The sequence below is a fragment of the Pinus tabuliformis genome, chromosome J (assembly GCF_031772625.1).
Source record: "Pinus tabuliformis cultivar Carrire ecotype Pingquan chromosome J, CPIR1, whole genome shotgun sequence".
Taxonomy (NCBI): Eukaryota; Viridiplantae; Streptophyta; class Pinopsida; order Pinales; family Pinaceae; genus Pinus; species Pinus tabuliformis.
Genome location: NC_142295.1, coordinates 1,330,698,018 through 1,330,723,826, shown reverse-complemented (window position 1 = coordinate 1,330,723,826; position 25,809 = coordinate 1,330,698,018). Strand labels below are relative to the sequence as shown.

The window sequence follows — 25,809 nt, the reverse complement described above, 5'->3', positions numbered from 1 at the left end:
TACAATCCTCCATGTGGAATCTGCTAAGGATGTCCACAATATACTTCCCCTGCCCCAGGGAGAAATGCCCCTCCGCCTGCCACACCTCCAAACCCAAAAAGTAATGCATCAAGCCGATGTCCTTCATCTCAAACTCCGCCGCAAGATCTCTCTTGCAGTGCTCTATGAGTCTCTCTGCACCTGTAATGATCAAGTCATCCACATACAGCACCAGAATGAGAGGCTCCTCAGCAATCACAATAAAGTAAAGGTTCGGATCTGCCTCACTCTTTGTGAAACCCATCCCCTGCAAGTATGCATCTATCCTGGAGTACCAAGCTCTGGGAGCTTGCTTCAGGCCATAAAGGGCCTTCTTCAATCTGCACACATGGGACTCCTTCCCATGCACCTCAAAGCCCTGTGGCTGCTCAATGTACACCTCCTCCTGTATGAAGCCATTGAGAAATGCGGTCTTCACATCCATCTGGTGGATCTTCCAACCCATCTCTGCTGCTATCGATATAATGGAGCGGATCGAAGTATATCGAGCCACGGGAGCGAAGGTCTCCTCATAATCAACTCCCTCTACCTGGGAGAACCCTCTAGCCACAAACCTCGCTTTGAATTTCTCAATGCTGCCATCTGCAGCATGCTTTACCTTGTAAAGCCATCTGGAAGTAACCACGGATTTGCCCTCAGGCCTCGGCACCACCTCCCAAACATCATTCTTCATGATAGAAGAATACTCCTCCTGCATGGCCTCTCTCCAGACCTGCTGGCTAGCTGCCTCCTCATAGCTAGAAGGCTCAGAGTCAAGGATGCTGGTAACCATCGCCATATAACTACAAAACCTCTCAGGTGGTCTACTCTCTCTGACCGGCCTCTTCGGCTCAGCAACAGATGTGGCATCTCTCAAGGTGTCCTGAAGCCACTTGGGCTTCCTCTTCCCTGAGCATGCTTCTCCCATAGGAGAATGAAACTCCTCCTCCTCATCACCATCAGTAGCCTGAACTCCTGACTGTCTGTCTGCTGTCCTCCTGCCTGCACTTGAACCTGTAGAAGCTGAGGTACCGTGTGAACTGTCCATCAGTGGACTCCCTAGTGAACTGCTCTGTGAACTGCTCTGCATGCTGCCCGGAGCACCACCCCTCTGGCTCGGCGAGCCACTGCTCACTGATGGACCTGACATCCTCATAGATGTACCTCTGGATCCTCCTGATCCCTGCCCACTTGATCCCTGCGACTGACTCAACTGCTGCTGAGGGTCTGGCTGATCCAGATACTCTAACTCCCGTGACCTCCTAAAGGCCCTGTCCTCCTCGAACTTCACATCCCGTCTGACAACAACTCTCCTCTGTGCAGGAATGTAAATCCGAAAGGCCTTTGAGGTCTCACTGTAGCCCACAAAGATACCCTTCTCTGCGGTGGGCTCTAGTTTGGTCCTCTTCTCCTTGGGTATATAGGAGTATGTAATGCATCCAAAGATATGAAGATGACCAAGATCAGGCTTCTTCCCAGAGAAAGCCTCCTCCGGAGTCATGTGCCCCAAGGCACGATGCAGACTCCTGTTCTGCAAGTAAACAACTGTGTTGCAGGCCTCTGCCCACAAGAACAATGGCAACCCCTGATCATGTAACATGGCTTTGGCAGCCCCTATGATGGATCTGTTCTTCCTCTCCGCAACCCCGTTCTGCTGGGGGTTGTAAGGAACAGTGAACTCCCTCCTAATGCTTGCCTCCGCACAATAGTCAACAAACTCTCCAAGGGTGTACTCTCCTCCATTGTCCGACCTCAGGGACTTGATCTTTCGACTTGTCTGAGTCTCCACAAGAGCTCTGAACTCCTGAAACCGCTTGAAGACCTCATTCTTGGTCTTCAAGAAATAAATCCAGGTCCTCCTGGAGTGATCATCAATGAATAAGACATAGTACTCATATCCACTCAAGGAAACATGAGACATCCGACCGCTCACATCGGAATGAATCAAATCAAGTATCCCCGTCGCTCTGCTGTCACTGCTGGGAAAAGGGGATTTGGCAAACTTGCCCATTGCACAACCTCTGCAAGTATCAAAGTGATCAGTACTGAAATCTGGCACACCTGTGGTGATCTCCCGCAATGTCCTCAAGGCTCCATGATACATGTGTCCCATCCTGCGGTGCCAAATCTCACACAGCTCAGAACTGCTAGCTCTGCTGTCGGTACGACTGCTCAATGCCAAAAGGGGCTGGAATGCAAACTTGTACACCTTTGCATGGCGTACACCTATCACTCTAGCTGAATCAGCTGGAGTGCCCCTGGGATACATCAACACCTGTCCTCCCCTGAACAGTACCTCATATCCTCTGTCCTCCAAAGCTGAGACGGATATGAGGTTCTTCCTCATCCCTGGCACATAAAGAACATCTGACACTTTCAAGGGAGGTCTGGACTCCCTCTGAAATGTCAGTGTACCCACCCCGACTGCTCTAACAACTCTGTCATCACCGAGTACTACCTCAATATCAGTGCCACTCTCTGAAAGCTCTGAGAAGTACTCTCGGACTCCTGTCATGTGACGTGAAGCCCCACTGTCCACATACCAGATACCTGTAGATGCTCCGCTAATCAAGGGAAAAGCATGTTCCCTCTGAACCTGTGTGGCAGGTGATCCTGCACTAGAGGACTCACATGTAGTGAACGCAAACTCCCGGTCAAAACGACCTGCAAAGTCCTCAATCTCAGCTGAAGCTGCCACATCCTGGTTCTTCCCCTTCTTCTTCTTCTTCTCCGGACACACAACTGCATAGTGTCCCATCTTCTGACAATTCCAACACTTCACTTTGGAATAGTCCTTCTGTGAGTTGCCCTGTTTACCTTTACCTTTGCCTTTGCCTCCACCACCGCTTGTGGAAGCCTGCTTCTTCCCTTTGCCTTTCCTGCCTCCTGCCACCAGTGCTACGTCCTCATCCTGCTCAACTGGCTTGGCTGCCCCAAGCTGTCCTTTCCTAATCTCTGTCTGAATACAATCATCCCAAAACCTCTCCCATGTGGGAAGGGTCTCACGTGCACAAACCCCATCAGCAAAGTTCAACCATGAACGAGGGAGGCCATTCACTGCAATACGCACCAACTCAGTGGATGGAATGGCCTCTCCAATCGCTGCCAACTCATCTCTCACATTGGTAATCTTTGTGAGATATCCAGCTGCACTATCATTCCCCATCTTAATGTTCTTCAGCTTCTCCTTCAGGACCATCTTCCGGTTCTCATTGGTACTCTGGTAGAGATTGGACAATGCTGTCCACATCTCATGGGCATTGCTCTTTCCTCTCACATGAGGAATGCAATGGTCTTTGATTCCGTCTAGAATCAGCCTCTTACCCTTGTTCTTTCTATTATAAGCTGCCAACTGAGTAGCATCAGTGGGCACAACAACAGGGTGCTGTGCTGTATGCACCATGATATCCTAGACTTCTGCCTCCTCAAAGATACTCTGCATTCTCTCCTTCCAAACGCTGTAATTTGTATGCCCATCCAACCTATCCTCCACCCTCAATCCCAATGACATCTTGCTGTCCTAAAACTAAAAAATAGCACTGCTGTGGTAAAGATAAAACCGCTGTTTATGAAAAATCAGCTTGCTGGAATTTTCTGAGTGAAAAAATAAGCAGCTGTATTTTTTTCCTTTTGCTGTCCCAAACTGCCCTTCAACACTCAAGCTCTGATACCATGTAAAAATTTTCTGTTTCCCACCCCGGTTTTCAGTTTCACCTTATTTCTCCCATGTAGTTAAATGCCCATTCCCATAACCATACATTTAACAGACTGAAAAAAATAAATATTGCTGAAAACACAAATTCTGAAAATTTTTCAGAATGCTGGAAATTGCAGAAATAAAAATCAGCAATTAAAAACAGCCATTAAAACACATTTAAACTCAGTGATTTTTGGTCAACTTGACCCTGGAAAAACCCCCTACAACTCTTGGGGAAAACCAGTTTGAGAGCTCTTCTTTATTTCTGGAAATGCCTTTTTACAGTGAGAAATTTTCAGCAAAAATCAGCAAACAAATTTACAACTTATCTCGATTTCTGAGCCTCACAGCCCACCAGAAATTTCCAAACAGCAACACAATGCTGTACGGCCACTGTACGGACGGTACGGGCGACTGTACGGACGGTACAGACGGCTGTACGGACTGTACGGACAGGCTGTACGGACGGTACGGACAGGCTGTACGGACCTCGATTTTTGTGCAGAAAATCAGCTGCCTCGATTTCTGTGCAAAAACAAATCTGCCTTTTGCTGTTTGCTCAAGAAAAATCTGCCTTTTACTGCTTGCACATTCAGCTGTAAGGATTTGCTTAAATGTTGCCTTGGTATGTGTGCCAAGCTGCTGCCTCCTTCTCCTCCTTGTCCAGAAATCTCCCTTGCTCTCTTGCTCTCTCTCTCTCAATCTGCTCATGAAAGAATGAATGATCTTTTCCTCCTTTTCCTCCCTTAACCCAACCCTAAATGACTTTTGGGTGATCCCTAAATCCAATGGCTGAAATAGATTTAGATCAATGGCTGAGATTAAATGCTCATTTAAATCTCACTTTCTATTTTTTAATTCACCCCACTTTAATAAAGACCCACTTAGTCATTTATTTCCAAAGTCACTTTTCCTTTCTAATTTTTCATTGACTTTATAAAAGTCACTTTAAAATTAGACTTAGTAACTTTATCACTTAAAGTCACTTTCAAATTAGATTTAACTTTATAAAAAAAATTATAAAGTTACTTTAGGAGAAAAATTAAATTCTTTTGGATACTTTTCCCTAGGCCAAAGATCAAAGCCTTAGGGAACCACCTGTCCTCCGGTACCAAATTTCAACATTATTTACAAGTTGTAAAGAATTTAGTGGAATGGAAAATATTACTTAGGCAACCCTTCAATATTTTCTCCTAATATGTCTGTGTAGGTACATATGAAATTAAGAGCATTGTTGAATACAAAGTTTCCTTTTCTCTTGCCTCCATTTTGACAAATCAGTGTGAAATCAATGTCACTTTGAATCTCCTTTCTTGTGTGGATGTTTTGACAAATCAATGTGAAATCAAAGTCACTTTGAATTTTCTTTCCTGTGAGGGATCACATCCACAGTTGATTAGTAAAAGATAATCTACTATATATTATGTTCAAGAAACTGACTGCAATCTACAGTGGAAACGAGACCTCAATTCTTATTATGAATTTGAATATCTCAGGACAACATAAGAGATAAAAATGCATATGGCCTTAGTAGCTAGAAAACAATCACTCCATCATTACAAAACCACCTAGATTTGAGCACTTAATCTAAGTAATGGCACTAGTTGCAGTGCTTATTTGCATTAACACCATGGAAAAGCAACAACAATGTTTCAAAGCACACTTACTGGAAAAGTTGTAACGTTCCGAGAATATTTAATGATAGCATCTGAACCTAGTAGCTATGGTGGGGAAACTAGGGAACCCAAATCTTGGAAGATATCTCATACCAAATCTGAGAAAAAAATAAAAAAGGGAAAAAATCAAAATCTATAAATCAAGTAATGAATTGTTTACAAATCAATTACAATTCCTTTAACTAACAGTTAAATTGTGGTGATATATTTAAATATTTAGTAAGAGGGGAACTTCAAGCCATGGAATATTACCTTTGTCATTATTGTCATCCCTCAGCGACTGAGATTACAAATCAATACTTATGGAAAGATTGTAAGAAATTCTGTGAAATAGTAAAGCATAACCTCTATTTTCCAGCAACAAAATCAAGACATTATTACATCAAGAGCCATAATTGATACATAATCAATGAATCAAGTCCTTGTATGGCACAGGCTTGTTTCACAACCTTTATTTTCTCAATAACAAAATCAAGACATTGTATGTGGTTATTGCCAAAAGGAAACTACGTTCTAATTTGGAAGAGTATCTTATCAAAAGACATGGATTTATTCAAAGCTACAAAGCCTAATGGGTTACTAAAAAATAAGTTGGAATAAGGGATCATGATACTTAAATTGAAAAAATATGCTTTCCTTTTAGAAACATTACAGTTATACAATGTTTTTTGAAAGCATTAGAATTTGAAATTGGGATTTTCTATCAAGACAAATTTTCATTAACAGAATGTACTTTCCTACCTGAAACATTGTAGATATCCAAGAAAAACTTGAAAAGCATAAGAGAACTTAGCATAATGTACTTTCTTTCCCTCCTTAACGTTCTTAAAGAGTTGAGGTGTTCCCTAAGTCATTAGATTTTTGCTGATGCCTTCAGTCCTCCTGTGATATGCAATCCTCTGATACCATGTTGAAATTTCTAAGTCTGACACATTAGAAATCCCTACTGCATTATCTGGTTTATTATCTCCTACTTTTTCTTTCCATTAACAAGTTATTCATAAATATATATACTGAAATCAACACAATGTAGCCTGAACACATATATAGTTCAACAACTGTAATAAATGAGACAATCACATAAGGGACATCATTATTTTTGGATAAATGTCCCCGGAAAAGCCAAGTGAGGGAAAGCCGGTGCAACAAATATGAGGGTTTTATTATTATACAGTTTCTGAATACAACTAGGGTGCCAGAAATGGCTCACCCTTCAGAGAATTTCCTTGGCAGAAGTAGCTCTCCTCGGAGACATATATTCCGGCTGATCAGCAATTGGATGATTGATCCCACAGCAACTTTGATAGTTCCTTAGCTGGACAACGAAAGCTGATCCAAGCTTCACTCTGGGATTGCGTCATCCTCCAGGGGCCGTGTCACCCTTTTCTGCTCTGCCTCTGCCTCTTACCTCCCAGTTTGCCCCGCGAAAATCCCTTAGCATTGCTTCTTTAGCCCAGTGTTAGCTCTGCTGGCCTTTGCTGGCCTCTACTGCCTCTGTGTCTTCTGCGCTGGCCTCTTGGCCCTCTGCGTCTTCTGCGCTGGCCCACTCAGCCTCTGCGTCAACCTTCCAAGGCTTTGCGCTGTCTCTCCGACACTTTCTCTACCTCTCTGATATGTATTCTCAGCGTTCTGCCGAACTGCCCCTCGCTGCAACAGATCGCTAACTCGATTTTCCAGCAAACCCTGTCCCAGAAAATCGAATTCTTGACCAACTTGGTGTATTTCCAACTGACCCTCAAGCCTCCTCTTATACTTTTCCTGTTGACTAAGATTAGATTTGGCTTGATCCTTGTCATTTAGAACTTTCTCACCCTTTTTATATTAATACACATTAATATTTTAATTTTCCCAAGTTCAGACTTAGGAACCTCATTAAAAATATTAATGTTAATTTTAGGTATGTTCTATGCTAGAGCAATTTATTAATTTCTTTTCCATATTAGCAATCACATCAGCATAGACTAAACTGCAGATAGAACATAAATATAAATTGCAGAAGACAAGCCAAGACAAGAGGACACAGGATGTGGCGCAAGCCAGGGACAAACCCCACAATGTGTGGGGAAACCCTTAGATCAAATCTTCTTTTATCTTCAAAGTTCAGCAGAGAAAGAGAGACAGAGAAAGATAGTACATTTGCAATAGAAGTCAACACTTTGACTTATTTAGATCTGAGCATAGATCATCTCCTATAACGATGAGATCAGTTGAAGACATTCTGCTTCAACTGATCCTCCAAGGTGACTCCTTCACCTATCATCGTTCTGCATCTCGTCCATTTGTTGCACCTGACCGTGTAGCACCATCATGCTGCTCATGATCACTGTGCTGTCCACACATCATATTGTCCATGACCTCATACATCATGCAGCCCATGTGTTGTGTTGTTGCATGATTCTATCATGCTGCCCATTCATTATGTAGTGCTGCTTCCAGAAATTATTGAGCTATTCTCAATCATCATGGATCTGCACCTCAATGACTATAATGCTGCTCTCATGCATCCTCATGCTGTCTTATCTATTAGCATGCAGTCTTATTATGATGAGATTATCTAACATGAGATTAGGACCATATCTATGCTTCCATTGAGTGTATAGCATCGAGACACAAGACTATTAAGCAACAGGTCCAAATATTCTTTGCTGTAATACTGAGATCAATTTTGTGGCATGACTGTCTTACTGTTCTATCTCCATCCGAAAGACTGCTCTTATTCATGCGAGATTAACCCAATACTGGAATGCTGAGATTACCTATACGCTTCAGTTATCCGAGTGTGACTGCACCTAATACTTCATTCCGGATACCCTCATATCTCGCTGTAGCTTCTGAACAACGTGTCAAGACATGACATGAACTGCGTTCATATCTGGCTGTAGCTTTTGACTGCGGCTCTTGATCCAGCTGTGCGTGTATTGCGTTCCATATATGACTGCGGTTACAGCGTGTCAATATATCAATGCGGCTACCATGTGGACAACGGCTAAGTGCTCCAGCTGTGCGTGTATAGACTGCGTTCCATATATGACTTTGGCTCTTGATAGCTGCGTAGGATCTTTTATGAACTGCGTGAAGTGTAGAGGGTTTCCAGTGTATCAACGTATAGTCTTTTATGAACAGCGTCTAATGTATTTTCCCATGACCAGCGTATCATCGTTGAACTGCGTGTAGAGCATTTTCCCATGACTGCGTATTGTTGCAGCTTACTGTGGCTCATCTACCACCTTTGACTGCGGCTGAGGTTAGGGCATCATGTTATGCGTGTAATCCATGTTCAGAGAATAGCGTATAAGGTCTCAGCGCTGTGTTAGGATGGCTCCATTTCAACTGCGGCTGTGCCTCCTTTTATCACTACGGTTAGAGCTTATTACGGTCATCTTTATTCAGCGTATAAGGATCCTCTGTGACTGCATCTATAGGGCCTGCGTCTAGATGTCCAGCATTTCATCTTCATTAGAGCAGCATAGATATTAGGGCACTCCTTTTAGATCTCTTCTCCATCAAACCCAAAACAGGATGAAGAGAGATCACGAGAGAGTGAGTGTGTCGAATGACTTAAAATATTCTTCTATTTATACTAAAACGTGGATGATGAATAGACACGTCTATTGGGCTTCTTGAGCCTACATAAGAGCTGGTCGGCTTGATAATAATTACATAATCAAAATAAATTCATATCTCCATAAATACTTATCGAAATTGGATGATCTTTGGATCAATCCTACACCTCTCGACGAGAGGGATCCAATAAAAATATCAGCTGCCATAAATAAGCCGACCCACATGGAGTTTGGCCCTATTTGTCAATTTAACAATTAATTATTTTAATAGCTCTCCATCTGGGTGGAATTTCCCCAAACAATTTTTGTGTTTTGGAGATCTTATGTGCCTAGGTTCTCCACCAATTTTCATCGCTAGAGCACATCCGATGCTACCACAAATCAACACCATAACCCAAAAAACATAAACATTAAACTAGAATCTTCTCTAGAACTTTGGCCTGCTGCTTCAGATTTGCTTGACTACTCAAGGCCACAAATATCAGAGAGACTAATCACAGATAATAGTGTTTCATTTGCATGCATTTGTGGAGGAATCAAGTCTCTATTTATAGTGATGGAGTAGTGGCTTTCAATGGAGTTGACCCGATCAAAAGGAGTGAAGCCGACTTGATCACTTGGAGATAAAAGAATACAAATTTGAATTTTAAACAATAAAAATTGGAGCCAAAACCTCCAGTGGACATTAGGGCCAACATAACCTTTAAAAATTAGTTACGATGCCCTTGATAGAATCCACTTTTGCAACCAACATTGAACTCAACAAAATATTAATAAAGTCCTTCAATATTTTTTTTTGTTGGCCTCAAATATTTAGCCAATTGTTGAACTGCCACATCATCTTATTTGGGGGACTTTGACCATATGCTCGTGACATGAACGTTGGACGGACATATCTCCTCAATCGCGAGGAATTATGAGGCATGGCACCTACTATTAGAATCAACATTATGAGGATCACCAAATGAAGGTGGTCTTGGCCCCAAATACCTCGATCTTCCTTGCCATTTTTGTCATTGAAAGCAGGGCTTCTTTTGGCTGCTATTTGGGTTGATATCAATGACACCCAAATTTCAACAACTCCTAATGATCACAAATGTTCACTGAGACATGTGAGGTAAATCGAGGAGGCCAAATTGCTTGTCAGAATCTGATCATTCACAAATGGCAAAAGTAGAGATCAGATTCACTCTTGTAGTGAGAAAATGCATATTGGAAAATAATTTATGGATATTCTCATACCAAGCATGACATGTTTGTGTTAATCCATGTATAGATTACGTAAGTCGATAGATTGATTGTGTTGTGTTGAACCTCTTGAACAAGAAGCTTAGTGGTTTGCTATTTTTTGTTTTGAAGATTCCTAGGAAGGAAAGAACTTTTGACATTCATTTGATGAACCTCCCATCTTTGTGAAGCAACTGTAAATATAAACATACTGAAAGATTCCATCTTGCTGATTGGAGCAAGTGTTTCATTATAGGTCCTTTTGTGAGACCTTTCGCAACAAGTTTGGCCTTATGCTTGTTAATTCACCCATCAACAACACATTTGGTCTTATAGATCCATTTACAATTGACAATATACTTACCCTTGGGTAAAGGAACCAATATGCATGTTTGATTTTTGATTGGAACCCCATACTTGGTAGACATAGTCACTTCCCATTCAAAGGAGTTGTTGGCATGATTATGGAGATGGGTTTCTTTCGGCGTCAATTTTGGTGGGAAGAGCTTGTATAGTAGGTAAATGCTGACGAGGACGTAGTTACCTTTAGGAAGGAAATTGGGAGTTTAAAAGAGCAACTAAAGCTAATTTGAATTTTGGATATATGCCTTGGTTGTTTTGGAGTAGACAGAGAAGTATATTCAACATAATTGAGTTGCATAGCTATAGGGATATTAGGAGATGCAATTATTATAGATGAAGAGTTTTTTGGTGAGCCAATGAGAGTCTCACCATTAGTGTCCATTTGTCATTGTAGAAAGAATGCTTGAGGAAACACTCATGGGAGGAGAATCATCATCAAAGTGTGGAGGAGAGAGATCCATTGAAACTATTTGCAAAACTTGTCATTTGTAGAAAGCAGTGGGAAAGATCCTAGTGGATTGTGAGAAAGGAGTTCATCCCTTTGTTCTAAAACTTACGAGGGGAGGGATTATATAGATGGTATGACTATGAAATTTCACTATAACCTACTAGAATACAACAATAATTTTTGGGGTCCAATTTGTTTCTCTTTGCCTCGGGAATATGGACACATGCACTTGATCATTAAGTTCAAAAATGTCAAATACCATTTCTCATATGGAGTCATACCTTGAATAATTGAGATGCTGCAAGGACCCAAAGTTTGCATTGCCCAAATGTGGATGCCACAACCTGCTAATGTTGTTTGTATTAGCCACCATAGCAACAAATCCTTTCTTTGTTGAAGAAGAACTAGGCTTCTATGTTGAAAGAGAACTAAGCTTATCTAGCTTGGATTGTTGGATTCACCACAATATGTGATGGCAACCACATTAAAATCACCATCAATGTCTTTTATTACCCATTGATTTAGCCATAATACTACTTTTTTGTTTTTGTGACCGATGCAGTAAATAAAGAGGAGGTCTGGTCTACTCCTAGAACATGAAGGATTTTCTTGAATTTGGCAGTGTCAATTAAAGCATCTCCACATCTTGAAACCATAGTTTTAAAGGCTAGTCCAGTTGAATCGAAAATCGATCAAACTGGTCGGTTAGCTCCCTAAGATATCAAACCAGCCCAGCATATCCGACTGGTTGGTTGGTTAGGACCGATTGACTACCAAATCTGTTGATTTTGGTACCAAACCGACCGATTCGACCGGTTTTGTACCTGACTGCTCGATTTTTGTAAAAGGCAGCCGGTTAGGAAGCCACATGGTTGGGCAAGTTGGTTGGACTCCCAGGTGGTTTTTGGAGGTGGTGTTTAGCAAACCATTGTAGGTTCCCTTCTAAATCTGCCCCCCTAGACTTATAAAACAATGACTAAGCTCCTATTTTACTCACATTTGATTTCTAGTTTTTGTGTGCATATGAGAGCTTGGACAATTCTGCAACAACATTGAGTTTTGGAGCAATAACAGCAACTTTGGGTGTTCTTTGTCATCTTGGAGCTAGTTTGGAGCTATCTAGTGGAGTTGGGGTTGTTGATCCAAATGCAGATTTGGTAGTTGAACCAAGAGCTGAAGGAAGTGAACCCAACAAGACCAAGCATGGCACATGGTGACTTGTGAGGAAAGCAATAGTCATGCAACTCGACGAACTTGTGCTTCTAATTCTGCTAGGCCTAGTGTTGTTGCTTATGCTACTACTAGTATTGCTATTGAGGTTGGAGAGGAGTATGAGGAGTCCTCAAACTCTTAGCTAGATGATGTTTATGTAGCTCCTGCTGATGATCCCCTATGTAGTAGTGGTGATGAGTTTGATGAGTGATCACGTCAATCATTATTTGTAGTAGTCTAGTGGCCTAGTAGCTTCAGTTGTAGCATTGTTTTTGGACTCAAGAGGCCATTTAGAGCCTCATTGTAGCATTGTTGTTTGACTCTAGAGGCCATTTAGAGCCTCATTGGTTACCTATTTTGTCAATGATATCATTGATATGTATTGCATTTAGAGCCATTTTCATATATGCACCCTTACATGGTATATAGATGAGAAGACTTTTCATATTTTGTCTCTAATGGTTAGGAATCATTGTTTGGAATCTTGAATTTTTTTTTTTCATTAAAATTATTTATTTTATGTATTTTTTGCAATTCCAGTTTATTGAATACAGTTCGATCCAGTTTGATTCGGTTCCGGTTCGAATCTCGGTTAGATAGGAGACCGGTTTGAAGCCCGGTTCTGGTTTTTAAAACTATGCTTGAAACATGCAAAGTTGAGTTATCACCAATAATCACTTTCTTTCCACTATGTTGATGTTGATAAGTAGAGAGAAGGTGTTGGTGTTTTGTCATGTGTCAAATAGATCTAGAGTTGGCTGTTGTGCATTATGAGATGGATCTATTAGGTGCTATAAGACCTTTATCCGATCAGAAAAATTCAATAGGGTTTATATGGCAGAATTCTAGAACTCCTATAAGAAACCCTAGAAAATGATGATCTAAGAAAACCTTACTTCTGCACCATAAGATATGATGCCACTAGCCAATAGTTTTCAAATCAGCTAAGAGAATTGAGAGGGTAAGGTTCACAAGTGCTCTGGTACTATGTTGAAACTTGAGATTTACAAATGAGAGCAGGGAATTGAATGGATCCAAGATTCCAAAACAAACCCAGATTATTTAGTAACTCAATGACAAATGTGCTAGAAGGAGTTAGCCCTAGTGCTCTAGAGATAGAGAAGTATACCCAAATATAAGTGTGCTACACAAGAAATTCACAAGTACATAAAAAAGAAGGAAATGCGAAGCATAAGAAATCGCCAAAGATATTGGTGCCCTTAAGCATAAAACACTTTATAAGAGAGATTGAGAAGATCCTATGATGAGGTGATACAAGTTAGAGCTTGAGTTGTGCATTTATACATAGCTCAAGTGAGGTGTCTTCAAGAGGGTGTTATGGGCCCCCAAAACAGGGCCACACACCCCAAGAGGTTTATTAAGCTTACATATCAAATTTGACTAGGTTGTTTTTAACCATGTCTAGTAATGCAACAATTGAATAAAGAATATGGCCTGAGCCATAATTACAAGTAATAATGATACATGAGCCATGGCCATATGTACATATTACACCAAAAATTCCAACAGGATTTGAACCTAGTTCTCCTTCTAACCACCTGTAATGGACCCAATTTTTCTTAACCCTGGATCCATTAAGCTTTGAGAGATTTGCATTTCAATATTTTTTAATCCCTCTTGGTGCTTAATAGATTCAGAGTTAAGATGGATCTATGCTGGTGTTATTTCATTCCACATTGATGCTCTTCTTTCTTCTCCTTGTTTTCTTAGAGCTTAATCTCCTTTTCAAAAGGAGCACATTGAGTGTGGAATGTGAAATCAGCAAAGAAGAGCACAGATGGGAAACCAAAAAAAATGATAAACTACATGTGGAACCTTGTTATATATATACGGTCCTCAGTTATAAGAGTGAAGCAGGGCCAACACTTCATTTATTTGTGTGAACTTAATAATTTACAATCAAGAACCTCAGCATCTTGTCTATGAATTAAAAGCCATGCTAAAGGCTTTATAATATTGCATCATGTTACACTTCCCTAGGTTCGAGCAAATGGGGCTGGTCCAGGTTACTAAAAGAATTATGGCTTGATAGCCTGTTCAATTTCCTTGGTGTGCTTTGTAACATTTAGATGATAAAATGTCAGGAAAGTGAGCAGTTTTTTCTGAGCTGAAAGCAGCTAAATGTGCAATTCTTACATACTGGCAACTTAATAACAAGACAACTAAATGTGCATTTTAAATATTCAATTTATATTCAGAATGTTGGTTGTAATAACTTTCAGAAGTCTGTATTAATCTTGACTGTTTGGTCTTTACAGGTTGCCTCCGATGACAGTGCTAACATTGTGGAGAGGGCATTTCTGCTTCAGTTGCTTGGTTCTACACATAGCAACAACAACAAAAAGGAGGTCAGGCTGGGACCCTTTGTTGCAATTGTCCCACACTTGATTTTGACTCATCCATACTTGAAAGGGAATGGAGCTCTGTTTTGTCCCCTGTATAATAACATTCTTAATACTTATTATGACCAGTCACCATATGCAATGTTAAATAGAAAAAAAAGGCATACAAATTGTAGTTGTTGGCCACATTATTTACTGTAAATATGGGTAGTTAGACATGCATGACCATGGGAGAAAACCAGATACAAGGAGAATGCATTTTATTAATGGAGGAGTCGTGGAATACATCCAAGAGGTTGAAATTTTTACACCATGTAATAAGTTATCTAACTACTCTACCTACCCAATAATTAATATGGGTCATTAACATTAATTATGGCCCTGTTAATATTAGGACTTCTAACAACATTTTATTTAATGCTACCTATTTGAGCATTACCGATGTACTACTACAAGCATTCCCTCCTCACAAGGAATGCATTTTTTATTTTATTTCAGTCCCCCACTAAAGTCAAAATTTCGCTGATATTGGACAATTTAACAAAAAATGTTTATGAAAACACGTTAATGACCAGCAAAATTCTGATTGGCTGCTTATCTTCACAGCCAATATGGAGCCCTTGTAGGCACTCCGTCAGGTTGTTAGGCACTACATCAGGTTGTCATCGCCCTTGTAGAGATGGGGTTCTGAAATAACAACACTCTAGAAAACTATCCATGCTTAACAAACATTTCTCTGTTCTCTCTCTCGAGTTCTATCTCCTCAATATAGGAAAATCATCATTATCAGTTTTGCCACCATCATCTTCATCCTTTTCTTCATGTCACTTTTCACTTCCCATAGATAAAGCGAGAGTATGGAGGTAAATTGGGAATGCTTTTTACATGTCTTGGAACGTTTTTTTGTGGTAAAGTTCCAATATATTCATCATTTAAATGTTTCTTGCTATTTCCCCAGTTGCACCTTTGGTTGTTAAATTGGATTTGTACGGTTACCACTACTGTGTTCCAATAATATGGAATGTGTTAAAATTGGCAACTAGGGCCAAACTCCATGTGGATCACCTTATTTATGGCTTCTGACATTTTTCCGAGATTCCTCTCATCGAGAGGTGTAGGATTGATCAAAAGATCATCCGATTCCAATAAGTATTTATGGAGATATGAATTTATTTTGATTATGGACAAATTGTCAAGGTCGGCCAGCAAACTTATGTAGGCTCAAAAGACTAACAGTCATGTCTATTCAACCTCAACGTTTGCATATAAATACAAGGAGCATTCTCCTCATTTGGACAATTCAATTCACTCATCTTCTTTCTCTCTCTCCCCTACGCATAAAAGGAGCCTCTCTCTCTTTCACATGTGTGGCTGAAAGGAAGACATCCTAGGGCAAGGAAGACATAGAAAGAAGGACGCTAGGGCAGCAGGTCATCTCTTTGACGAACGTTGACCAAGCGTTGACCTTCCAGAAGTGCGGATTGGGTGTGGCTGCCTCTCCTAGGCAGGCCACAATTTTTGGCACGAAAATCGAGGTGATCTGACCTCTGGTTTGACTGGTGTTGACTGCCCTAGTTTAGGGCTGCAGTTGACTTCAGAAATCTGCGAATTGACTGTACTCTTGGCTTGTTTTCTGTTGATCATTTAATGTTCTATCTGCACTTTACTTAATGTATATGTGATTGCTAATATGTGGCTAATAAGAAGAAAATTAAGTAAACTGCTCTATGCATAAAACATACCATAATTTAACATGGTATCGGAGCTGAGGTGAAGACAAAGCCCAAGCAAGAGCAAGAGCAAGAGCAATCACCGAAGAGAAGTTTGGCAAGACTATCTGAAATAAATCATGGGGTCCTCAACACACTTCCCTGCTGAAGACAAACTCCGTGAGAAGTCTGACTATCACGGATGGAAGATGTCTTTCGATCTAACATTAGAAGAACAGGAAGTGTTGGACCATGTGAGAGGCGGAATTGTTGAGCCTCCATCAAATGCATCCGTTGCTGCTAGGAACAAATGGACCAAGGGAGAAGTCAAAGCAAGGAAGATCATTCGGGACTCTATCGACAAGTGCTTGGTGGCCTATGTTTCCGAGCTGGACACCTCCAAGTTAATCTACGATAGACTGGTGAGTTTATTTAAAGTTAATGATGCAAATCAAGTCTTGTTTCTTAGAAATAACCTGAAGGAAATTAAGAAGGGCAAAGATGAGAGTATGCAAGCATATTTCTTAAGAATCACCGAGATCAAGAACAATCTCCTATCTATTGGGGAAGTACTTCCTGACAGGTAAATGACACTCACAAGTCTTGGAGGACTACCATCTGAATGGTATATATTCAGGACTACTCTTCTCAACAATAACGTAATTCCTCGATTTGAGGAATTAATGGCCAGATGCATTCAAGAAGAAACGAGGATGGAAGAGCAAGAAATGCCCATACTTAAAGGTCATCCTTCTGCCTTCTCTTCTCATACTAAAAGAAGAAACAATTCCGGGGCTAAATTCAAAGGAAAGGCTGGACCAAAGGGTGGAAGAAAAGGACAATGTTACAATTGCAATAAAATGGGTCACTATGCAAGGGAGTGCCCTGATAAAAGGGACTCACACTGGGACGATGATCAAAATCCATCTCAAGGCAATCAAAGGAATGGCAGGTCAAATGGTAGAGGTAAAAGAAGCGCCGTAAATCAAGGAAGAGGACAACCATTCAAGAAGGCTAGAAATTCCAGGTAATAATCTAACATTGTTAACAATAAGCAAGATGAATATTATCTACCAACAACTCTATCTACTACTGCTCCCCTGGACTCGCTGGGAAATTGGCTTATCGATAGTGGTGCCTCAAGGCACTTCACTGGTTACAAAGAAGCTCTCTATAATCTGATAGAGAAGGAAACCAACGTGGAAATTGTTCTTGGAGATAATTCAAAATATCCCGTGAAGGGCGTAGGAAATGTCACTCTTCAATTGAATCAGGGTAATACCATCCACTGATAAGATGTATTATATGTACTTGATCTCAAAAAGAACCTGGTGTCCATTTTGGCAATGGAAGACAAAGGCTACAAGGTGGCTTTCAGCGATGGCAAGGTATGTGTATGGAAAAAGAACTTTAAAGATGCTTTTACTCTTGGGTTTCGAGTTGGTTCATTATATCAGGTTGGAGGAAGTCCGTTTGGTATCATGTCTTGTGACACATCTCTTCAGTCTGAACTATGGCATTAGAGGTTTGCTCACCTTCATTATGAATCTCTACCCGATGTAGGAAAAATGGTGACCGGGATGCCTGAGTTCAGATCAGAGCAAGAAGGTTTATGTCCAGGATGTGCTGAAGGAAAGCTCAAAAGAGGACCATTCCCCTCAAGCCAAAGCAAGACCTCCGATATATTGCAGTTGGTTCACTTAGACATATCCGGTATGATGCCTGTTAACTCCCTGGGAGGATATTTATCTATGTTGCTAGGAAACGTGGGTTCGGGGACAAGTGCGGGGACGGGGACGGGTACGCCATTTTTCGAAATAGGGTGCGTGGGTTCGTCGGGGGTGTATATATATATATATAATATAAATATTATATTTTATAAATTATAATATATATGAACTTGTATATTTTTAAACTTTAAACAAGAAAATTAAAATCTTTATGATTTAAACTTTAAATATTTAAACATGCACATCATTGAACATTCAACATTCACAATGAGATTTCAAAATTTCTAGTTTGATATCAAGTGCAAATTGGAGTTTACATATTAATAAGATTCATGATATATGCCCTTTGTCAGTCATACTACATCCAAAATTTGTCTTAAGGCATCTCCAAACAGGAACTAGGAAATTTTAAAATACTAAAATAAAAGTATCTAATAGTAGACAATGGCTTCCTCAAGCGATGTCATCAACATCACTCAGATCTTCAGTTAGCATGCTCTCCAAGTAGGGATCACTCTCATCCTGAGGCTCTTGCTCATCCATAGCAATTGGAGGTAGCTCAATAAGGCCATCTGGTTGTATCTCCTCGTCCACACACATAGCATCGTTTGTGTATTGGTCCCATCCCTTGAAAGGACCCTCGTATCTAGGGTCTTTTCGAGATATGAGACGAAGTGTGCTATGAACGTACACTAAGTTCTCTGCCTTCTTTGAGCCCAACATATTTCTCTTTACTAAATGGATAAAGGCATAAGTACTCCAATTCCTCTCGCAAGATGAAGAACTAGCTACCTATAATATTAGGGGAAGCCCATAAAATTAATTAAAAAATAAAATATAAAAACTAAAAGAACCCCAAAGAACCCAAAAGAACCTGATTTTGGCATTCCAAGTATCCATGATCAGGGTTTTCCATACTTGTCAAGACAAAAGAACCCAATTTTTTTTAATGAAGAACCCGGTTCTTATGGGTTCTTCTCAGAAGCACCCAAACCCGAATCCGGTACTTGGGGACGAGAACCCGGGACGGGTTCGAGAACCCCACCCCCGGGTTCGAGAACCCATGCAACATAGATATTTATATTACCTCACTTTTACAGATGATTATTCTTGCAAGACTTGGATATACTTCTTGAAAAAGAAGGATGAAGTGTTCTCCTGGTTTCGGCACTTCAAAGCCTTGATCGAGAATCAAATTGAAAAGAAGATCAAGATTTTAAGGACTGATAATGGAATTGAATATGAATCCAATGAGTTTCATGACTTTTGCAAAGAGGCTGGCATTAAGAGGGAGACTACTACACCATATACTCCTGAGCAGAATGGTGTGGTGGAAAGGAAGAATCGTACAATTGTGGAAGCTGTTCGTTCTATGCTCCATGATCAAAGATTTTCGAAGTTTCTATGGGCCGAAGCTACAAATACCGCCGTATATGTACAAAACCGGTGCCCTCATCAAGCATTGGGTTCGAAGACTCCGGGAGAAATGTTCATTGGTAAGAAACCTGATGTATCTCATTTTAGAATTCTTGGAAGCCCTATATAATTTCATGTGCCTAAAGAAAAAAGGAATAAACTGGGTGCATCTGGAAAGAAAGGAATCTTCGTGGGCTATAGCGAAAATACTAAGGGCTATAGAATCTATGTAGCTGGTCAAAGGGAAGTCGAGATTAGTCATGATGTCACCTTTGATGAAGATATGGCTCTTAGCAAAGTAGACAATCTTCCTACTTTAAGGGGATCTAAAGAAACTGACACCGGGGAACTGAAGGAAAAGGAAGATGAGACGATGCCCGATGTGGAAGAACCAATGGATCCTATTGATCCTCCTCCACAAGAGCCTTCTTCTTCTAGGAAGAGGCCTTCATGGCTTAGGGGGACACTTGATGATGTTGAAGGACACATTGCACCTAGAGGGACCTTCCGTGAAAGTAAGAAGCCTAACAGGTATCGGGGATACCTGACCATCATGAGCACGATCATCCAAAATGAGCCTTCGTCATTCACAGATGCTGTCAAGCATCAAGTATGGAAGGATGCTATGACCGAGGAATATGAGTCCAGTATGAAAAACGATGTTTGGGATGTGGTCCCCAAACCCCAGGACAAAGCAGTTGTCACTTCAAAATGGCTTTACAAGATAAAGCATGCAGTTGATGGAAATGCGGAAAAGTATAAGGTTCATTTTGTTGCTCGTGGCTTCTCCCAGAAGGAAGTTATAGACTATGACGAGATATTTGCACCTGTTGCCCGATATACCACCATCTGCTCGATCATAGCCCTTGCTGCTTCGCAAGGATGTAACGTATATCAGATGGATGTCAAGACTGCGTTCTTACATGGTTCAATCAAAGAGGAGGTCTATGTGGAGCAACCTGAAGGATTTGAGATTTATGATCGAGAATCTCATGTGTGCAGGTTGAAGAAGGCCCTCTATGGGCGAAAGCAAGCACCTCGAGCATGGTATGAGAGGATAGATAGCTACTTGATGAAGTTGGGATTCACTAGGAGTGAAGTCGACCCTAACCTTTACTTTAAGGTTATAGATGACAGGCCTCTCATACTGGTGCTATATGTTGACGACCTCTTTCTAACAGGTGCAAACCCTCTCATTCACGAATGTAAGAGGGAGCTGGGTTCTGAGTTCGAGATGAAAGACCTAGGACTTATGCACTATTTCCTAGGACTGGAAGTCTGGCAAAAACCAAGGGAGATTTTCTTATCTCAAGGAAAATATGCGGTGAAGATATTGGAGAGATTTAGCATGGTGCATTGCAAGCCCGTAACTACCCCGATGGAGCTTGACTTCAAGAAGTTAAGTAATAGTGCTGCTGGACCTGTTTTACGAAATGCTACCGAGTATCGTCAACTCGTCGAAGCATTAATGTTCTTGGTGAACTCGGATCCGGATATATGCTTTGTAGTCAACACATTGAGTCAACATATGGTTGAGCCTCACCACTCACATTGGATTGGTGCCAAGAATCTGTTGAGATATCTTCGTGGCACAATCACTCATGGGTTGAGATACATTGCCAAAGATGTGAGACTACTTGGGTATATTGATGCTGATTGGGCAGGCAGTGTGGTGGACCGGAAGAGCACTTCCGGGTGTTGTTTCTCTTTCGGATCTGCCTCGATATCCTGGATGAATAGGAAGCAGAAGTTGGTGGCTTTGAGCACTATCGAGGCAGAGTACATTGCTGCAAGCATGGCCTCTTGTGAGACAGTGTGGTTGCGAAAGCTCTTCAGTGAGCTGTTTGGAATTACATTGGATACCATCGTGATTCTGTGTGACAACCAAAGCGGGATCCGTTTATCAGAGAATCCCATATTTCATGATTGCTCCAAGCATATCCATATCAGGTACCACTATATTCGAGATATGGTGCAGCGAGGAGCAATAAGGCTCCAACATATCAGTACAGCGGAACAGCTTGCCGACATTTTGACAAAGCCCCTAGGAAAGGTCAAATTCCTAACTTTCCGAGAACGACTTAGTTTCATTCAGAGACCCTCTTAGGAGGGTCGAGTATGATGTATTGAGCTCTGGGAGCTCTCGGGGGGCGCAGGGTACTTCTTGGAGCAACATGTGACCACAGGGCGACTCACCATCCCCTGGTGGTGCACTATGTACAGGGTAAAGGTTCAACCTTCCCCTGTGACACCCAGTGGCAACTGTAGAACATGATGATTTGTTCTCCTGTGGGCCAGGATGATTCGTTCTTCGTGGCGACTGTGGAGCAGGATGATTAGTTCTTCTGTAGGCCAGGATGATTCGTTCCCCTGTGGACAGGATGATTCGTTCCCCTGTGGACAAGATGATTAGTTCTCCTATCGAGGCATCCCACTCATGCAGCCTGGGACTCATGGGAAGTACCTCTCTTTTGATCAATGAGCCGGGGGATGAGGATAGGGACCTTTGTAGTACTATCGATGGATGTATCGCTGTATCTACCGTACTCCTATGCTAGGATGACCTCCATTGATCGAGGATCAATGATACTGATATGGGATCAGTGAGAGTGGTTCACACTCTGAAACTGACTTCGGGTCAGTGGAGGATGGTATGATACATCCTTGATCATTTCTTCTTCTTCATAGTTCGAGCAAAGCAGAGCAAAGCAAAGCAAAGCAGAGCAGAGCAGAGCAGAGTGGAGCAAAGCAGAGTAGAGCAGAGTGGGGTCAAGCTGTACAAGACAGTGCATTTGATGGATGGATTGCAACGACGGTCTGACGGATTGCAGATGAAGTTCTCCGTAATTGAGAGGGAGTGTTAAAATTGGAAACTAGGGCCAAAGTCCATGTGGATCACTTTATTTATGGTTTCTGATATTTTTCCTAGATTCCTCTCATCGAGAGGTGTGGGATTGATTTAAAGATCATTCGATTCCGATAAGTATTTATGGAGATATGAATTTATTTTGATTATGGACAAATTGTCAAGGTCGGCGAACAAACTTATGTAGGCTCAGAAGCCCAACAGTCATGTCTATTCAACCTCAACTTTTGCTTATAAATACAAGGAGCATTCTCCTCATTTGGACAATTCAATTCACTCATCTTCTCTCTCTCTCTCCTATGCATAAAAGGAGCCCTCTCTCTCTCACATGTGTGGTTGAAAGGAAGACGTCCTAGGGCAAGGAAGATGCAGAAAGAAGGACGCTAGGGCAGCAAGTCACCTCTTTGACCAGTGTTGACCAAGCATTGACCTTCCAGAAGTGCGGATTGGGTGTGGTTGCCCCTCCTATGCAGGGCACAATTTTTGGCACAAAAATCGAGGTGATCTGACTTCTGGTTTGGCCGGTGTTGATTGCCCTAGTTTAGGGCTGTAGTTGACTTCAAAAATTTGCTAATTGGCTGTACTCTTGGCTTGTTTTCTGTTGATCATTTAATGTTCTATCTGCACTTTACTTAATGTAAATGTGATTGCTAATCTGTGGCTAATAAGAAGAAAAATAAGTAAACTGCTCTAAGCATAGCACATACCATAATTTAACAGAATGTCTATTGTGGACATGTCTTCCTGACATTGGTCTAAGCATTGTTCACAAGTGATTACTCTGCAATGCTTCAATCTATGTGTGCCCACATATCTCAATTTATCTAAGTTCACACTTAAATGTGTAACACACCTACAGGCATTTTAGTTTTTTCGTAACAATGATTTATTCGATGTCTTCTAGTACCATACTCTAATGAGTGCACAGGTTGTAAGGTTTACTTCTTCCAATTGTCTCTTCATAGGTTCTCTCTGCTGGGCTGTATCCCCTTTTGAGTTATAAAGTTATATGCAGTTGCAGGTCTATACATTATGGATGTGTTCTCTATAGCCATCACTTTTCATTCTCTTCCTTTCCTCACATGTGTCATTAATGAATATCCTGTTTTATGTGTTTGTGTTTATTTCTTTAAAAACTTCGAATAAATAAAAATTTAGATCCATTATTCAGGCCGTCCTGATTGGATTTATGCAGTATCCATCAAGTTCATCATTTGTTTTGCTAACTGACCGTATGCCATTTGGTTAGTCTACCTGTGTAAATCTGTCTTTTTGCTCCTTTTCTCTGCATACTCAGTGGCCTCAGGAAAGACTAGTAAACATTGGAACACTAACTCACTCTCTGGGTTATCACTGAGGAGGGTAGACTAACATCCTCAAAGGTTCACTGCTGCTTTCTTGAATTTCAGAAGGCCTTCAATAGAGTACCCATACATCATATGGAACAGTTTTGTGTCTTGGGATACCTAATCTCGTGGTATCAACTGTCATTCGACTTTATGAGAGTATGCCAAAAAGGTATGTTCCAGTTCCTCTACTCGCTTTCGTGTCTACAGTGATGAACTTGAGCAGATAAACGAGGAGTTCACTCAGGGGAACGATGGTTGTCTACTTTATTAGTTCCTTATCTGACTCCTTTTATAGGTGATGTGTTTTTGTTGGCATCTACTCCAAAGGGGTTACAAAGATAGTTGGATAAGTTGAGTCAATTTTGTTATCTTCCACAGGTGACAGTTTAGCTTGGAACAAGAAAGATCATGGTTTTCAATACAACCAAGGTGACCCTCTCTAGATATCATTTTTCATTTTAGGGGAAAATGGTGGAGATAAATAACTTGATGATTTACATTGATAGAGACCCTGGCTTAAATACAACCCTAGGCATCTCTTGGTGAATGGATCATGCCCTTTTTGCCTAATTAACTAATATTTATAGATTATTATTTTTTACATAACATTGCCTCTCCCTTGAAAAGATGCTTTGTCCTCAAAATATACGTAACGACGGGTGTTGTTGGCAAAACACTTCTGTCTCCCAAGAAGCTTCTTCTTCTGGTAAGTTCTTCCACTTGATCAGGTATTCTTTGATTACTTGTGATCACAACTTCTTTTCCTTGCTGGAGATGGTACCTTTTGGATCGAGAGTAATCCTTACTTTGTCATCTAAAGTCAGAAGTGTTGTTTGCGTTGATTGATGTTCACCAAGTGCCCTTTTAGGGCAGGATACATGGAAAATGTTGTGAACACGACTTTTATCGGGCGTGGTTAAACTATATGCTACTTGGCTGTTTTTTTGTTGATCTTGTAGGGTCCATAAAACCTTGGTGGCAATTTGTTTTATCCCTTTTGTCTTAAGGACAATTGCTTGTCAACTTCAATTTTTCTTTCGGTTCTATTTCTATTAGCTTGCTGCTTTATACGATTCCTTGCATTATTTAGATTTTCTTTTAGAGTTTGGATGACTTTTTAGGTTTCTTCTAACTAGTTTTTAATAGCTGGAAGCTTTGTCTCGATGATAGCAAATTCCTTCCATTTCGGAGGTTCGTAACCGTACAGAGCTTGAAATGGCGTCATTTTCACTGACGTGTGGTAAGTGGAATTGTACTACCATTCAGCGAGATGTAACCATTGAACCCACTTATTTTATCTGTTTGTGGTGTAACAACGTAAGTAGGCTTCTTAACATTTATTGACAAACTTTGTTTGGCCATCCGTTTGAGGATGGTAAGCTGAACTCATGTTGAGGTAGGTTCCTATATGTTTGAAGAATTCCTTCCAAAAATTTCCCTTAAATTTGGCATCTCTATTGCTCACAATGACCTTGGGAAATCCATGTAATTTGTAAACATTTTTGCAAAATATCTTAGCGATTTGTTTTGCTAAGTCTGATTTCCTCATTGCAATAACATGAGCATACTTAGTGAGTCTGTCGACTACTAGAAGAATTTTATCCTTACCATCAGACACAGGTAAACCTTCAATAAAGTCCATTGATATTTCCTCCCTTTTCTGATTCAAAATGTTTAAGGGATGTAGTCCAGGTGTCATAATATTTTCATTTTTATTCTTGTGGCATTTATCGCATTCGACTACATATTTTTGAATATCATTGCTTATTCCCTTCCAAAAGAATGATTGCCGTGTGTTATAGTAGGTTTTGAAGTATCCTACATGTCCCGATGACAATGAATCACGCGACTCTTTGAGAACCTTGGCTTTAAATTTGGAATCGTCATTCAGATAAATTCTTCCCTTGTACCATAGAATATCGTTCTTCCATTCAAATTTTGAATTATGAGGAAGATAATTGTTTATAGCAATTATTTTTGGATCTTTTGCATATTCACTTCGAATCTCATTAAGCCATTTGGGAACACCCACTGACACTGCAAGTAACAATGGTTTTTCGTCTTTCCTCGACACGGCATCAACTACTACATTATCGTTCCCTTTCTTGTGTAATATATACATGGCAAATGTAACAATTTTTTCTATCCATTTTTGTTGTTCTGTAGATAACG

At 40.7% G+C, this 25,809-nt stretch overlaps 1 protein-coding gene across 1 annotated transcript in view; it reads left to right on the top strand.

Moving 5' to 3' along the window:
- Positions 1-25,809, top strand: part of LOC149232249 (CCR4-NOT transcription complex subunit) — a 99,306-nt gene that overhangs the window by 46,437 nt on the left and 27,060 nt on the right. The window contains exon 3 of the mRNA XM_089379380.1: positions 14,484-14,573. Coding sequence (XP_089235506.1) covers positions 14,484-14,573 — 90 coding nt within the window. The remainder of the gene's footprint in view (positions 1-14,483; positions 14,574-25,809) is intronic.